Consider the following 14,162-nt stretch of genomic DNA (forward strand, 5'->3'; position numbering starts at 1 on the left):
CTCTAATTAGATTAGTTCTTTTTTGTATTTTTTCTCTCTTTGCTGAGCATCTCACTGATGTCCTCCAGTCTTTTCTCAAGTATCTTTATGACCATTACTTTAAATTCTCTATCAGCCGTATTACTTATCTCCGTTTTGCTTAGGTCTCTTGCTGTGATTTTTGTCCCATTCTTTCATTTGGGACATATTCCTCTGTCTCATTTTATCTAACTCTCCGTGTCTGTTTCTGCGTGTTAGGACAGTCAGCTGTGTCTCTTGCTCTTGACAGTAATGGCCTTCTGAAGAAGCCCTGTAGCGCCCCGCAGTGCCGTGTGCCCCGTTCACCAGAACCCGGTGCTTCAGGGGTGTCTCCTGTTATGTTGCATGGGCTCTGCTCTCGTGGCTGAGACTCTTTTTCCCTTAGTCCAGCCATCTGTAGTGGCTCTCTTTGCCTGTTGTGGGAAGAGTTTAGTCCCTGTGCTGTTAGTGGGCGAGTCTGGGGCCACTTTAGGCTTGAGCTGAGTCATACCAGGCATTTGTATCATGCAGTAGCATCAAACTGCAGGGTGCTTTCCCTGTGTTGTCCCCTGAGAAGGTTTCCTTGGTGGTGGGGGGTGGGGGTTGGCTATAGTCAGGACAGCTCTCTGCCCCCAGTCCACTGCTGAGGCCGTAGTCTGATTGGTGTGTGTGTGTGGTTATCTTTCCCACTCCCACAGTCACTCTGGAGTAGTGCCGGCCCCTGTTGGGGCTGCTCGCACACTGCCAGGCTTGTGGTACCACTTTGGACAGGTTCTGGCCCAAGGGGTATTGGAGGGGGCAGGTCCACAGGAGGATGTGGAGCACTCGCGGTGCCAGCAAAGTGGCTGGTACTTAGGAAGAGATCTGCAGCAACGCAGGAAAACTCCCACTGAGGCAGGGATGGAGGGGCGGGTCCGAAGAAGTGTGTGGGGGCAGGGCACCCTGTTAGCCAGCCAGGTGGAGAGTGTTGGTGCTGCCCTGGTTCCCGCAGGTGTCTGTGAATCTAGGCTGGGGTGGGGGGCCACCTTCCCCCTCACATCCTATACAAGTGTACCTTTAAAATTCATCTATTCTGATCTTAGCCATCCTGACCACACATAAAATTCTTTCCAAAGATTCCCCTTCACAAATTTTCTGCTTGTTTCTTTTTTCATTTAGACTTTGTTGTAAATTCTCCCTCTCTAAATCACCAGTCTCGTTTCAGGATAAAATTACTTTCTTTTCTCTCAACAAAAACTTATTCTCATTCTTTATGCCTTTCTTACATATGTCCTACTTTGGCCACGCATAGAGTTGGCTTCTTTATCATTTCCAGCAGTATAATTACATTTAGCAGAATTTTTCTTTTCTTTTTACATTTAGCATTTTTTTTTTTTTTACATTTAGCACAATTTTAACTCTTGGCTACCACAGTGTCCAGTGAAAACTTAGTTACCAATTGTGAACTATTACACCAGAATTCTTTAGAGTGGGAAATTTATGAATATATTTTATGACTTCTAGACACGTGTGTTTTTCCACAGTGCAACTTTCAATAAAGCACAAAACATGTTTACCAGGAAACCCAAGTATCTTTAGATTCTCTGTAATAAGAAGGCAAAAGCAGACAAACCTAATGTTTAGTAATTAAGGTTTCAGTATTTTATCTTATTTGGAAAAAAGTTAGATATCCAGTGAATTCAACCCAATGTGTCATTCAGTCTAGCAAGACTCCGGTGGTTTATGGTTTAAAGATCTTGGAAGCTTTTTAAAAGTTCACGAACATTTTCTTTAAAACTGACTAGCTCTGGGGCACCTGGGTGGCTCAGTTGGTTAGGTGTCCGACTTCGGCTCAGGTCATGATCTCGCCGTCCATGAGTTCGAGCCCCGCATCAGGCTCTGTGCTGACAGCTCAGAGTCTGGAGCCTACTAGGGATTCTGTGTGTGTGTCTCTCTCTGTCCCTACCCTGCTCATGCTCTGTTTCTCTCTCTCTCATAACTAAACATTAAAAAAATTAAAAAAAAAAAACTGACTTAACAATTACCCATGAAACCTTGAGACCGAATCAGCCATCATTTGAAGTCATTTTTGCTGACAGATTACAAGAGTTTCAACGTGAATCTGATACCTTCAGGTGGAGTAAAAGCTGATTGTGTGTATTATACTTGACGTTGATGGTTCCAAAAACATGTCTATTTTCATTAAATCAATGGCTTGGAACTAGCCTTAGTACCGAATGTGTTGCACATGTGTCCATCACGACATTAGTCAATTTGCTCCCTGCCGTCAACTTTAGCCGGGGCTCCTGGGGGGAAAGCTGAAATGAGCGGTTTGAGTCCAGGGGAGCCCTTGGGCCCCTTCATGCTGATTTGGGACATGCTCCCGTTTGAACGTCATCAGGAGGCGGCCTGACAGCTTCCGGTCCTCGGAGGTGAGGGTAGGAGGGGCCGGTGGTGCCAGAGGCGCTGAGGGTGGTGTGGGGGCCGGCTGTGCGAGTGCCCCAGTGGTGGTTGTGCGGGAACAGGAAGGGGGACCGTAGAGGTGGGTGGGGTGCTGCCGGCCGGGCCAGAGGCAGATTCAAGGTTGGGACTAACATCTCTCCATTTCCATCTCCTGTCTCTCCCTCCTGCAAGACGGGCTTTCTCTCGGGTTGTTCTCAGCCGTCTGGAGGAGGCAGGACTGGAGGCAGTGGACGGGGCGTCAGTTCTGGTGCTTCTGTTTGGGGAAGTGGATTTAGGATTTCCAGTGCCTGTTTCCCTCCTCCTCCTCCTCATCTTTCTGACTTTTGAGAAGGGCATTGGGGGTCTTGGATTTGTGCCCATCCTTGTCTCTCTGGACCATCGGTTGACATGGGGCGTCTTTATTACGGAGTAACCCCAAAAGCCTGAATGTAGGGAATTTCATCCCAGGTCACGTAAACTTGGAAAACATTTGGGTTAGTTTTTATCTTTCTGAGTTTTAGAAGCGATGGCCCCTAAACCAATTAAATAGAGCTCTCTTACAAATTAATTTTAGCAACACCATCTGGAAGTGGAGAAAAGATCTCCGTTATTACACATGGACATATAGGCAAACAATACATAGCCTTTGTTTCACTAATATTTGTGGAGGAGACATTAAAGACCCGATTTCCGACTATCCCCCTTTTATCAAAACAAATCTAACTGCAAGATGGCATTATAATTTATGGGTCCATCAATTAGTTTTTTTTTTCCCATTTTCCAGTCAGAATACAGCCAATTTTGCCCAAAGATGCCAAAAGCTGCAACAGCAAACACAAGCCAGATGTAGCCCAGAGGACCTCCGTGAGCACGGATTGAACCAAACGGCTTCCTAGTTTCCGGTTGCTGTCTCTGTGTGTACGAGAAGACGAATTCAGACGTGTGGAAAGAACCCCATTTGGGCCATCCGAGACTTCGATTTTCCCAGTTAAGTAAGCATTGCGAATAGAGGTTCCCTGTGTGTTGTGCGCAGAGCCTGCCGGAGCTCCCGTGGGTGGTGGGTGGTTTTCCGGGAGCTTTCAGCTCTCGAAGCACGGTTCCCCATTCCTCTTGTCGTGGTTTTATTTTTCGAGTAAGGCTCGAAGGAGATCTAAAGATGTTAAGTGTGGTGGGCCAGTCCGTGCTGCTCAGATCCCTTCCCGGGAGCTGGGATACACTCTCTTACGCGTCGCGGTTTCTCCCCGTGAGGTCTGAGACCATTGAGCACCGGATGATCAATCCTATGTGTGCGTCCCCAGACGAGCCAAGCATTAGTTACCTCATGAGGTGGGAAGTTCCTCCGGGACCGCCACGTGTCACGAATAGCCACAGACGCTTCCGCGAGGCTCTCGGTCACCTGAAGGCACCATTTGGCCCGAAGGAGCAAGTGTCCCTTCTCTTCCAAGCTGAGTGATTCAGTGTCTCGTGTTTGTAGCCAGAAAGTTTACCCCAGCCTTCCGTTAATAGCATCGATGATGATAATGCTCAACGAAAACAACCAACCCCTGTAGGTTATTCCCGCCCGGAGAACGTCACAGGCAACCCTCAACAGCTTGAGTACGAGGGCTGTCGATTCAAATTGAGGGGTTTGGGTAGCAGGAGTCACCGGTACACCCGTGAGAAGTCAGAGGGCACACAGGGCTCGCGCTGGGACGGAGCGCCGAGTTCCAGACGACCCCCGGCTGTGTTCAGGGGCGTTGCTCTGACACACTGCCGACTCCCCCAAGAAAGGTTGAGACAGAACAAACCTGCCTTAAAATATTAAAGAGAGGGGCTCCTGGGTGGCTCAGCAGGTTGAGCATCCAATTCTTGACTTCAGCTCAGGTCACGATCTCACAGTTCATGGGTTCGAGCCCCACGTCGGGCTCTGCCCTGACAGTGTGGAGCCTGCTTGGGATTCTCTCTCTCCCTCTCCCTGCCCCTCCCCCCAAAAAATAAAGAGAAAGAAAAAGCATCTTATTCGAGCCCAAGTTGGGGCCACCACCCAGGATACGCAGTCTTCACAAAGGTTGCTCCGGGGAAGGAACATGGGCTGCAGGATTATATGTTTATTTACACAGAATTTACACGGAGTTACAGAGAGAATCCAGAGGAAGGGCATTCCGGAAAGCGACAGGCTTTATCTTATGTTTTTAGTGTGCATGAGACTGTATGACTTTAATCTTAGGGAAAGCATGGAGGTTTTTTTCTTTATGTCTGGAACGTTCCTTTTTGGTTATTATTATTATTATTATTATTATTTGACAAAGCAGATGTACTGTGTGTGCACGGCAAAGAAATAGAGCGCACGCTTGGAGGTTTTGCTGAATCCTTTTGACCTTGGTAAATGTTCAAGTATAGCTTCCCTGGGAGCCTAGGAACAGGGCCCACGAACGTTAAAAGTCGGAAATTTCCTTTATCAAAGTATCACACGTAATCCAAAACTGGAGTCCTCATCGTTCTGTTATCTAACGATCCCAGAGGATGACGATGGTGATGAACATACATCATTTCTGTATCGGGGAAAATCTGAAAATAGGCATAAATTGAAACGAAAACCAAGTCATTTGCATACACTTGCAAAACAAAGCTTACGAGTGAGAAATCATGGCTGAAAAAGAATCAGGACAACTGGGATCGTGAAGAAAAGTTCGGAGCAAGTGCTACGCGCTCTGCTCACAACTGCGGCTCCTGGTGTCGGGGGCGGCGATGAAATCCCCTCTGAAAAATACAAAATGTTGCTCAGGAAAGTGTGTAGGAGAAAGTGTACAGAGAGTTCTAAACTAAAATCTTAACAGTGGAACATCCGTATCACCGTAAACTGCACCCCGTATCTCTGGGCGCACCTGTTAGGAAGCTGGTCGGTCGCTCAGAAACCTGCCATGTTACCCCTCTGGGGACAGAGGCCAGGCAGGGTACACGGCAGCACAAGGCAGACGGTCGTGTTCATCGTGGGTTGGTGGGCAGTGCGGCTGATCACGGGGAGTTTAGGTCCAAATTCCTAGAGGGTCACGCTCCAGATGTAACCCAGGGGGTACACCCGCTGTCTCCTGACAGCACGGTGGCCGCCCAAAGCCAAGGTGCCATTTTTCACTGCCGTTCTCAAAGTGGATCCGTGAGTCTCCGTTAAAGAGGTTATAAAATGTCCAAGGGAACCCACACCCAGGACCTCTGAAAATCCCGTCTCTGCCAGCATCTCACACATCAGGGCAGCTGCCCGCATTTTCTCCGAATTCTCCCTGCTGCTTGGCCAGCACTGGCTCTTTCCGCTCAGCTCTGCCCGCGCCTTCTTGCCTCTGGGATGGGACCCCTTGGGGTGCTCGGGGCTCACGCCCCGGGGCTGCAGCCAAGCCCGGCGCACGGTGCACACTGCCGTGGGGGGGGGGGGGGGAGGGCACCAGGTCCCTGAGGTGAGAAGCAGGGGGTGAAGGCCGCGCCTTCCCCTGCTTCCCCTCGCCACGTAAAACCAGACGCGCGCGGCATTCCGGGCCGAGGAGTCGACTCTGCCCCGGTGGCCATCGGTACTTCTGCTCGGCGTCAGGGTCGGCAGCCCTCTGCCCGTCACATCAGCCGCGCAGGTGCAGCGTTAACAGGACGCGGTTTCCGTTACGTCGGGTTGCCGGTGGTAAAAGTAACCTCCTAGGCTCCGGGAAGGGCGGCCCCGTCCGGTGCACTGAGTCCCTCTGCTCCCGTAGGTGCTGCAGTCCTCAGGGAAGGGCATGACCTTCTCTGTCCTTGTCCGGGACCAGCGGGTAGAGTCCCGTCTCTCGGGCTGACAGCAGAAGAGAGTCCCTGAGCCCAGCCCAGCACGGACGGGCTGCGGCGGGATGCCAGCCCCAGGAGGACAAGCGCTGCGGCGGGAGCCGTCCCTGTGTGCAGCCGGGGAAGCCACGTCGCCCCCGCCCGCGCCGTGAGGGGTGGATGTGCGCTGGGCATGACTCCCCGGCAGGCGGCGGGTCGGGACCGATCTCACGTGGCTTTGGCTGTGCGTGTTCCTGAGCGGACATCACCTCGCCTCCCCGCTGGAGCCGCGTCATCCGGCGCTCGCTTAAAGCTAACGTTCCCACGGGAGGGGATCGCTCTTGCTTCTCAGCCGAGAAAATACCATCTCTACTCCCTGGCCTCCAGACCCCACGTCCTCCCTTCCTGGGGTCAGTGGACCTAACTGTGCGGATGGTTTGCCAGTCGTAAACCCCGGGCACCCTGCCCCTGCCCCGTGCCAGGCAGGGCTCCCGTTCCCGATCTGGTGAACAGAAGGGGAAGCCGGGCTTCTGGGCGCGGTCCCTGCTCCGCCTGCCCAGCCCGCGGTTCCCCAGCACCGAAGAAAGACCTCCAGGGCCACCCTGGCCAAAATGCCACGGACGGCGTAACTTAGCAGCTCGGGAGCTTTGAAACCTGAACCCCAAACCCTGCGTGGCTCAGGGGGCAGAAGGGCTCAGCCTCCCATAGCCTGACATAGTGGCCATGCCCATTTGTGTCTGTTCTCCGTACGGCGGCGAAGGAGATGTTCACGGACCCTTGTTCTGTCGTTCTGGAAGTACCTCCCCGTCTGCTGGTTTTGTCTTGTTTCTAACACGGTGAGTCTTTAATCCTTCCTGGGTCGGATGCCTTTTCAGATGTGACGGGCGCCAGAGAAAGATACGCAGACACGTGCACGCACGCACACGGATGCATTTGCGTGTAACTCTACACGTGGATTCGGGGTTCTGGCCACTGGGTTTGAGAGGGTTCAGTTCAAATCTGTGGAAGAGCAGGCGGTGAACTCGCAAGAAGTTCTCCCCAACCTCCACTCTGCTACTCGCTGGTTTAACTGGTCTTCATGTCCTTCTTTCTTAAAAGCCGGCGAAACACACAGAATTGACGACGTCCGTCATTTCTAAGTGTCCAATTAAGTGGCAACGAGCGTATCTGCCTCGTTCTGTAACCGTCACCCCCGTCCTCCCCAGAACTTCACTGTCCCCAACTGAGATTCTGTCCCCATGGAACACGAACTCCCCATCCCTTACCCAGCCCCCGGTGCCCACCGCCCACGGTCTCTATGGATTTGACGGCTCTAGGGACCCCCCCCCAGAAGTGGACTCACGCAGTATTTGTCCCTTGTGACTCCCTTATTTGAGCACAACGTCCCCAGGGTTGACCCATGTTGTAGCAGGTGTCAGGATCTCAAGACTGAGTGTTGCGTCGGGCCCACGGGCTACCTTTGGCTTCTCCGTTCATCAGCAGATAGACACTCGGGTTGTTCCCCACGCTTGGGTGCTGTGACTACTGCTTACGAACGGGGGTGTGTAAACGTCTCACGAAGAGCCTGCTTTCAGACCTTTTGGGTAAAGACCCAGGAGTGGAATCGCTGGGTCTTAGGGCGCTTTACTTTTACACATCGAGGACCCTCCACACCGCTTTCCGGAGCGGCTGCACCGGTTGACATTCCCACCAGCGGTGCACGAGGGGTCGTTTCTCTACCTCCTGGTTTTTCTTTTTTTTGACAGCAGCCGTCCTGATGGGTGGGAGGTGGTGGTTCACTGTGGCTGTGATCTCCGTTCCCCTGACAATGAGGATACTGAGCACCTTACTGGCCACTTTCTTTGGAGACACAGCTGTAGAGTCCTTTGCCCATTTTAAAATCAGGCTTTTTTCTTGTGGTGGAGTTGGAGTCTTTATGTACTCTAGACCTGAGCTCCTTATGTGATACAGGATTGGCAAATGTTTTCTCTCATTCAGTAGCTTGTCTTTTCACTGCTGGTGGTGTCTGTTGACATGGAACAGGCTTGAATTTTGATGTCCGATTTACCTGTTTTCGCTCTGTTGCTTGTGCAGACAAGTAAGCGCAGGCCTCAAAGGCGTTTTTTACACAGGATCAGAGGGAAGCAGGAAAGGCTTTCTGGGGCAGGAAGCGGTGCGTGTGGCTGACGGGACCGAGGGGCTGGGTGGGGACGTCCCAAGGCATCGGGACTTCAGGCCGCACAGCCTGGGTACCTTCTTCTTAGGACCGTGGGACAGTACGGAGGGCGGCAGGGAGGGGAAGAGACAGGAGGCAAGATGAGCCTGGCGGGAATGGGGACGGACAGACGCGACCATCTGTGCAGGTGAGCTGACGGAGCGAGGGGACGTGTGGACAGGCGGTGAGGCGGGGGACAGCCGGAGGACGTGCCAGCCGCGGCAGCTCGGAGGCGGCCATCGGGTGTGACGAGAACGGGGGCGGGGCGATGGGGCCTGCCGGGTGCACGGCGGCTGATGGAACAGACGTGGGAGTGCAGTCACCGGTGGGTGTGCAGAGGCGGCTAGGTTCCCGCGGATGCAGACCTTCCTTAACTGCACACTTGCTTTTTAATCGAGCAGACATCGGGGACTCGGGAGGGCTCCCCGAGAGCGCGGGTGCCTGGGTTGAGGGGCTTTGCCTCCTGCCTGCGGGCCGTCTCCGGGGCCTTGCTCGCTCGCAAGCCACAGGGTTTGAAGAACGTGGCGTCGTGCGGCCGGTCCCACTCAACCGTTCCTTCTGCAGTCCCCAGAGGTGGATTACAACACGTCCAACCTTTCCCGGTGACCGCGGGGACACGCAGGATTTCTCCCACTCTCCTCTCGACATGCTGCGCCTCCCGCTGCAAATGGACACCCCTTTTGCCACCCGTCTGTGGCAGGGAGCAGAATTCCGGGGACTACGGTCTTGGAGCTTCTCAGATGGACCGTCCACCTCCTCACCGGCACTCGCGGTGCCAAAGGGAGCCCGCGCGGGTGGCCGCCGGCCCTGCAGACACAACACGGCCACACCGGGTCCCCGAGCACGGAAGTGAGCCTCATGCAGGTAAGGAGCTGGTTTTCATCTTATTTAGGATTAGCTTTAACTTAAAAACGGCCACAAACTTTGCTGCTGGGAAACAGTCCTGCTTAGAATAGCTTGGGCACGTACACCTTTTTAAGCTGTAAGTGGCATGAAATCTAAATACAGAGAAACCATTTCTAATGAAAATTTATTGTCAGAATCGAGATGCGCTCTAAGCGTAAAATACACAATAGATTATTTATTTATTTATTTATTTTATTTTTTTAAAAATTTTTTTTCAACGTTTATTTATTTTTGGGACAGAGAGAGACAGAGCATGAACGGGGGAGGGGCAGAGAGAGGGAGACACAGAATCGGAAACAGGCTCCAGGCTCTGAGCCATCAGCCCAGAGCCTGACGTGGGGCTCGAACTCACGGACCGCGAGATCGTGACCTGGCTGAAGTCGGACGCTTAACCGACTGTGCCACCCAGGCGCCCCCACAATAGATTATTTAAAGACGGCACCGAGAAAACCACCACCGTCGCGGTAATCTAATATTGATGATCTGTCACTGGGACGATATTTTAGATACGCTGGCGTGGCGGTAAATAAAATTGCGAACACTTAAAAGTTGTTTAAATTTTCGTGTGGCTACTAGGAATTTTTAAATCGCACATGTAGTGCCTACTTCTGCTGAACAACCCTGAGCCAGACAACACGGGATGAAGACTTCGTTTTCTTAAGAGAAAAGAACTCTCATCAACTTCCGTGAGAAGCGTTTACCTGAAGTCTCTATTCTTACGTGTTTCTCTGGAGCTTCCCCGGAGCCGCCAAATCCGTGCTCGACAGCTGCGTGAGCCAGCTGGCTGCAGACAGCTCCTGGAGTGCTTAAGGATGATTTCTTGGCAGCTTTTGGAAGAAAACACTAATTGAAAGGTTAATCAAATCAGTCATCCTCGCGTGTTCGTTAAGCAGACGCCCCGTCTCCGCCACAGACTGAACAGATGCGGGGCTCTGCGTCCGCGCCTTCGCTTTTGAGCACGGAAGCAGTGGGGTGGCATTCTGAATCGAAATCGTGTTCTCGGTTGGGAAACTCTGCTTCCCTTTCAGGATCTTGCGGGATCTACGTTGGTAGCGACACTAATTCCAATTCTACCGGGGATTTTTTTGTTTGTTTGTTTATTCTGAGAGGGGGAGAGAGAGAATCCCAAGCAGCCTCCACACTGTCGGCACAGAGTCCAAGGCGGGGCTTGAGTCCCTGAACCAACGTGAGACGAAGTCAAGTCAGACACTTGACCAACCGGGCCACCCAGGCGCCTCTGCAGGTGAGTGTTCCTAAGTCTGCTTAGGTGCAAAATTATTAGCTTCTAAGCAGGCACATTTTGTTAAAAATACAAGTAAATGCCAGAATATGCACTGTGCGTAGCACATACTCAAAGAGCTCAAGATAAATACTCCCAGTAGCCGACAACAATAAATACGTGTCAGTCACGCTAAGACTGAGGATGTGCCCACACGGTAATCGGGCAGGTCACTGGGAAACACACAGAAGGTCAAGGGTTAGGGGAGAATCACTTGAAGACACTGACCCGTACCTTAAAATTACGAAGTGTGTGGCGACGTCCCTTCCGCCTGTAGAAAGAACTCCACGTGGTCCCACCCCAGCAGAGCTGAACACCCGAAGAAACTGTCCTGAGCGTGTGATCGTCACCGGAGCCCTACAGGAACACTAAGAATTCCCAACATGGAATTCAATTCGTTCTGTGTTCATGTTTTTAATGCAGGTGTTCCGCCTAAACCAAGTTCAAGAGTTAAACTGTAGAGGCTGTGCGGTTAGAGGAGAACCCATCAAGTGGGTCACAACCGTTTCAAGGAAGACGTCTGTTTCTAGGAAGGCATTTCGGGAATCGTTATGGAAGCAAACGCTGAACACGCCAGATGCCCACGGTAAGAGCACCTCTGTGGTGGTATTGCTTAAATACGCTCCTGTACCAAACAGGACAGCGTAAGAAACGTGTCAGGACTGACCTACCTGCTAAGACAGTGGTCTCTCGTTATTTGATGGTACCCACAATCCAACAGGAAGTGTGTGAGAGCCACGTGTGGGGCGGGAGCAGGATGGATATGTGGTGTCCGAGGTTCCGACTGGTCCGCGTCCGCATCGCAGGGGTTGCTGAACGTTCTGGGTACCCCTCTGCTTGGGAGCTTATTACATTGGCAGAGAGTGGCTGCCTTCCAGAAATGATTTCTTTGGGAAAAACTTAGAATATATTTTGTCTTGGAATGACTTAAGATGTGATCCAGTTTGATGCACGTCATATAAATGATGCCAAAAAAAAAAAAATACAGAATAAATTCTAAGTTCAAAAGTACATTTATTTAAAATGTGGGCAAGATATCAATATAAAAGAAAAGAGTATAAGAAATAAAAATAATCAAAGTACAAAACATTTCAAATCTTTAACATCATAATTTAGAGATAGCAAGGTCTTTATTTACACCATTTTATTTGTAGTTGAAGTTCTGTTAACAGTGTTGTGAAAACATTTAAAAACCTGGCAAATGAATCATAAAACCTAATGTGGGCTCATAAATTCATATAATACAAAACATAATTTATGTTTCCTCAGAATAAAATTACACATCTTAAAAAGATGCAGCATATGTATCCTATTGGTTTTCCTGCTCTAGAGCGCCTGCCTCCCAAAGCAGCTGGCAAACGCGGGCCTCTGCAGGAAGCGGGTCCGTCCACCCGACGGCGGCCGCGGCCGGGCCCGTGGCCAGGACTCCAGTCGCGGTGCGGATGCCATCAGTTAAATTTATACGTAGGTTTGTTGAGGAAAACACGCTTCGAACACGAGGCAAGCTTACATCCCTACGGGACCCCAAGTCTAGTTAACCAGCGTCAGGGCCCGTCTAAGACCCTGGACCGCATTCCTCGTACCCACTGAAACCAGGCAACCCGGATCGGGGCAGCTTTCCACGTGCCCCGCACGGACTGCCACGGCCCGCGTACCCCAGCCTCTCTGCGGCGGGGCCTGGGACCGGCGCCCGTGAAGAGCCAGCGCGGCCACCCCGCGGAGGCGGCGAAGCCGAGGCCGCGTCACGGCGGATGCCTCTTTCGGCCACAAGGCAGAGCCCGGGGAGCCGCCCCTGGGGCCCCGCACAGGACCCCCCCCCCCCCTCCCCGGCAGCTCTCCACGCAGGCTCCGTTCTGTCTCTAGACAGGACACGAGGCCCCTGAGAGGACACCCCCACATCACCCAGATGACTTCTAAAGCAGTTCTTTCTGAAAGTCAAGGTGGCACAGACTAGACATTCACAAACGTCTAAAAATCCGGAAAAGGACGTAAGAGTACGAATCGTATGAAGACAGATGCTTCTAGCTTACGGCAGGGCACCTGCAGCGATGCAGCCGGCCTCTTACCGCCCGCGCCACACGGATGCGTGCGGTTCTGATCCTAGTGGGGACGGGGGCCCTGCACCGAGCCGCCTTCAGAAAAAGGATATGATTCATAGTCCAGTGTCTGCGTGAGCACCCCGGTGAGCACGAACTCTGCGTTATGGACGTCTGAAAGAGAGGGGCGGACCGTGAGGACGGACGCGCTGCTGTGCGCTCGCGCCCACAAACACGGCAACACACCGTACCTATGCCCCGTGCGAAATAGTCCCGACATAAGTGCAGGTCGTTCTCGCAGGATATTAAGATGATCTCTGACAAGCTCTAAGGAAAAGAAAGGGAGTTTATCGGTCACCGAACAGTGAATCTCGTCTGGGACGGCGAGGAGTCGGCTGTTTCCCTTCTATCCACCTTATTTTGCTTGTGCTCCACAAGTTTCCGGAAAGACGGCTGTTTAGACAATACTCGTCCCCCTGCACATTCCACGATCGCCTTCATGGTTGACAGGCTTGGGCAGATTCCAGGCGTGATGTAAAAATATTTTGCCTAAAAATGAAACGAAAATACGTGCACTTTGAATCGTTAGGGTACGTCAGTCTTCATAAATCCTACCCTGAGAGTTTGGACAAAATGTGTCGTCTCGGGAAGTTCCGGAAGTACCACCCCGCCGCGAGTCCCCGGCCTGAGACGGGCCTGGAGGAAGCCGGGAGGTAAGTGTGGAAAAAACAAGCCTGTCCTTAGGTCAGGTGTGAGCTGTGAGGAGTACAAGTGACTGGAACTGACGTTCCTAAAAGACACGAAGAATTCTGTGGGATCGGGAGGAACGGTGTAAACATTTTTCACAATTTCCATAGAATTCTAAATGGGCATTAGATCATCCCCCTCCGTCTGTCAAGCGCGAGGCAGGCACAGCGCCTGTGTTCTGTTGGTTACCCGGGCCTGGTTGGCGCTCCGACTAGGAAATGATTCTGATGGTTAAGATTCAGTTTCCTAACGCCTTTGTTTTCAAGTGTTCCATAAAGCACGGTGTTAAACTGCTTGCAGGAAAAGAACTAACGTTCGGAAAACTCTGCCGTTTCGAGGGAGATACACCCTAACGGCATTGTCGTGCCTCAGCTGGTTCCTTAGGTGCAAAAACAGAGCAGCCTGAACGTTTTTTTGTGTGTGTCCAAGTAGCTTCTCTAACAAATGTTTAAACATCTTCAGCCTTGAGTTACTCAGGCATACATTCGATTCACGTTTTGCCAAGAATCTTCTTTCTCCAGCTGCGTGTGCGTTTAACGAGAAGAGCGTTAAGTAGCAAAGATTTGTTAAAAGCAGAAAAACCAACTTAAATGCCTCGCACCGATTAAGTCATCCCTGGCCACGCGCTCTGAAGGCCCAGGTACACCGCGCGCTCCCAACAGCCAGCAGGGCGCGGGGCTCCGGAGGCGCACTGGGTCTCCTCGGCCAAGACCTCCGGTAACATGTCCCGGGAGGAGCACCAGTCTCCCCCCCACCCCCCTGCCAGGCGCGTGTCACCTCCAACCGTGCCACCTGTAACTCCGTGGGGACCTTTCCCTTTAAA

General features: G+C 52.0%; 1 protein-coding gene and 1 long non-coding RNA gene across 6 annotated transcripts in view; one reads left to right on the plus strand and one right to left on the minus strand.

Annotated features, from left to right (window-relative positions):
* LOC123384165 overlaps nucleotides 1–14,162 on the plus strand; it is a 30,081-nt gene that overhangs the window by 8,406 nt on the left and 7,513 nt on the right. For 4 of the 5 annotated variants that reach the window (XR_006594896.1, XR_006594897.1, XR_006594893.1 and 1 more), the window contains 4 exons: nucleotides 3,203–3,410; nucleotides 8,936–9,235; nucleotides 9,854–10,520; nucleotides 10,980–11,142. This is a non-coding gene — a long non-coding RNA (uncharacterized LOC123384165). The remainder of the gene's footprint in view (nucleotides 1–3,202; nucleotides 3,411–8,935; nucleotides 9,236–9,853; nucleotides 10,521–10,979; nucleotides 11,143–14,162) is intronic. The other variant, XR_006594895.1, reaches the window with a different exon arrangement.
* The window catches only part of PAXIP1 (PAX interacting protein 1), a 51,137-nt gene continuing 48,525 nt past the window's right edge, over nucleotides 11,551–14,162 (minus strand). The window contains exons 18-21 of the mRNA XM_045053296.1: nucleotides 13,007–13,141; nucleotides 12,844–12,919; nucleotides 12,706–12,766; nucleotides 11,551–12,020 (exon numbers count right to left, since the gene is read on the minus strand). Of these exons, the coding sequence (XP_044909231.1) occupies nucleotides 12,005–12,020; nucleotides 12,706–12,766; nucleotides 12,844–12,919; nucleotides 13,007–13,141 (288 nt within the window). The 3' untranslated portion in view covers nucleotides 11,551–12,004. The remainder of the gene's footprint in view (nucleotides 12,021–12,705; nucleotides 12,767–12,843; nucleotides 12,920–13,006; nucleotides 13,142–14,162) is intronic.

The sequence above is a fragment of the Felis catus genome, chromosome A2 (genome assembly GCF_018350175.1).
Source record: "Felis catus isolate Fca126 chromosome A2, F.catus_Fca126_mat1.0, whole genome shotgun sequence".
NCBI lineage: Eukaryota > Metazoa > Chordata > Mammalia > Carnivora > Felidae > Felis > Felis catus.